The sequence below is a fragment of the Solanum pennellii genome, chromosome 9 (genome assembly GCF_001406875.1).
Source record: "Solanum pennellii chromosome 9, SPENNV200".
NCBI classification, from domain to species: domain Eukaryota; kingdom Viridiplantae; phylum Streptophyta; class Magnoliopsida; order Solanales; family Solanaceae; genus Solanum; species Solanum pennellii.
Window position 1 is genome coordinate 54,507,920 of NC_028645.1, and position 2,175 is coordinate 54,510,094.

Here is a 2,175-nt window from a genome sequence, read left to right on the forward strand (position 1 = left end):
GGTCTAGGCCAATTCCGAATTACTTCTATCTTTTTGGTATCCACTCTAATTTCATCATTGGAAACTATATGTCCCAAGAATGCCACAGACTTAAGCCAAAATTCACACTAGGAGAACTTGGCATATGACTCTTAATCTTTCGAAGTATGAAGGACTATTCTGAGATTTCTAGCATGATCTTCTTCATTCATAGAAAAAATTAGTATGTCATCAATAAAAATGATAACTAACACATCTAAATAAGGCTTGAAGACTCTATTCATAAGGTCCATGAATGTTGCAGGCGCATTGGTCAACCCGAAAGACATAACAAAAAACTCAGAATGCCCATATCTACTTCTAAAAGTTGTGTTTGGAATATCACATTCCCTAACTTTCAACAGGTGGTAGCCTAATCTGAAATCAATTTTTGAGAAAGCAAGAAGCACCCTAAAGTTGGTCGAAAAGATCATCAATCCTTGAAAAAGGATATGTATTCTTGATGGTAACCATATTTGATTGACAATAGTCTATAGACATCATAAGGGAACCATATTTATTTCTCACAAACAATATCGGAGCACCACAAGGTGAGACACTTGGTCGAATGAAATTCTTATCTAATAGATCTTTCAACTGTTCTTTCAACTCTTTTAACTCTGTTGGTACCATTCTATATGGCGAAATGGAGCACGAACGATTATCTAGAAAGATGTCTATACCGAAGACTATTTTTATTTGGGGAGGGACTACGGGTAGATCATCAGGAAAGCTTCTGGAACTTCTTTTACTATAGGAACTGAATGAAGGGAATGTACCTCAGCACTTGAGTCATTAACTCAGACTAAGTGATAGATACAACCCTTTGAAACTAAATTTCTTGCCTTAAGGTACGAAATGAAACGACCCATAGGCACTGTTGAACTGCTACTACACTCTATGACTCCCTCATTAGGAATCTCAAACTTGACAACTCGAGTTTTACAATCTATTGATGCATAACAGGCATGATGTCAGTCCATACCTAGAATGATATCAAAATCTACCATGTCTAACTCCACTAGGTCTGTCATGTTGTTCTTGTAATTGGTGGACACATGTCAATCACGATAGACTCTTTCCGCTAGAGTAGACTCCCCAACAAGTGTAGAAACACAAAAGGGTTCACAAAGTTTCTCAAGAAGAATTTCGAACATATTTGCAATATAAGGAGTTACAAAGGACAAACTTGGTCGTGGATATGGCAAAACCTAAACGCCAAAAGTAAAGACTTTGATTATACTAGTGACAATATCTGGAGAGTTCTCTTGCTCTTGGAGGCTAGTGATTGCATAGAGGCGATTTTCCCCCTCCGCCAGTACCAAAAATAGCTCCTCTAGTGAAGCCCTTTCTGGTGGAGCAACTGATGAAGATTGGGCTCTGTTTCCTGAATTTCCACTACCCTACCTGTTCTTAGGGCACTACCTTATAAAGTGACCCTCTTGCCCACACTTAAAGCAACATGTCTGGCCATCACGACATTTACTTGGGTGGTTCTACCACACTTAGCACATGCAGGAGCCCAACTACCTCCCTATAACAAAGTTCTATGAATTCTGGCCATGACACTCACCTTTGTTTCTGGGTGCAGGCACACTAGTAGATGATGGTGCAGACCCCTTTTGTTTGTGAAATTGTGGCCAATTCATACCATATTTCTGGTGTACAGACTCATTCCCAGTCTTAGATTTCTTGCTTTTATCCCTCAGTTTCTCCTCTTTGACCTGCTGCACATAAACTATCAACCTAGATACGTCCATGTCGCTTATCAGCATCGCATCCCTTCCCTCTTTACTTGACGCACGACCCAAGCCAGTGAAAAACAAACTCATTCTGCTCTACATGTCCTTAACTATTTCAGGATCATAGCAGGATAGCTGGGTGAATTTCAACCCATACTCATGCACACTCAAAGAGTCCTGTTTCAGTGTAGAAAACTTTTGTACCTTAGCATCTTTCAATTCTCGGGGAAATAAACGCCCCAAGAAAGCTTCTTCAAAATAGGCCCAACTCAAATATGGTACATCCTCATCTCTACCCTCCTTCCACTTATTGAACCAAGTTCTAGCCACATTTTTTAGTTGATATGCAGCTAGCTCAACTCATTCTGTATCAACAACATGCATCACATCAAAAACCTTCTTTAGTTCCTAAACA

The 2,175-nt window shown here is 39.6% G+C and overlaps 1 protein-coding gene across 1 annotated transcript; it reads right to left on the minus strand.

The window, feature by feature from the left end:
• Nucleotides 1-1,229: 1,229 nt before the first annotated feature.
• LOC107030206 lies at nt 1,230-1,850 on the minus strand. Its single transcript, XM_015231575.1, has 2 exons — nt 1,592-1,850; nt 1,230-1,405 (listed from the first exon to the last, which is right to left on the minus strand). The coding sequence occupies exons 1-2, from the start codon at nt 1,848-1,850 to the stop codon at nt 1,230-1,232; spliced, it is 435 nt and encodes a 144-aa protein (XP_015087061.1).
• Nucleotides 1,851-2,175: the final 325 nt, after the last annotated feature.

What these genes read in the sequence shown, in the direction of transcription:
- LOC107030206 (XM_015231575.1), bottom strand. Translation starts at nt 1,850, where the DNA reads ATGAGTTTGTTTTTCACTGGCTTGGGTCGTGCGTCAAGTAAAGAGGGA. An exon ending in GCCTGCACCCAGAAACAAAG is followed by an intron (nt 1,406 to 1,591) that starts GTGAGTGTCATG and finishes GTGGAAATTCAG; the next exon opens with GAAACAGAGCCCAATCTTCA.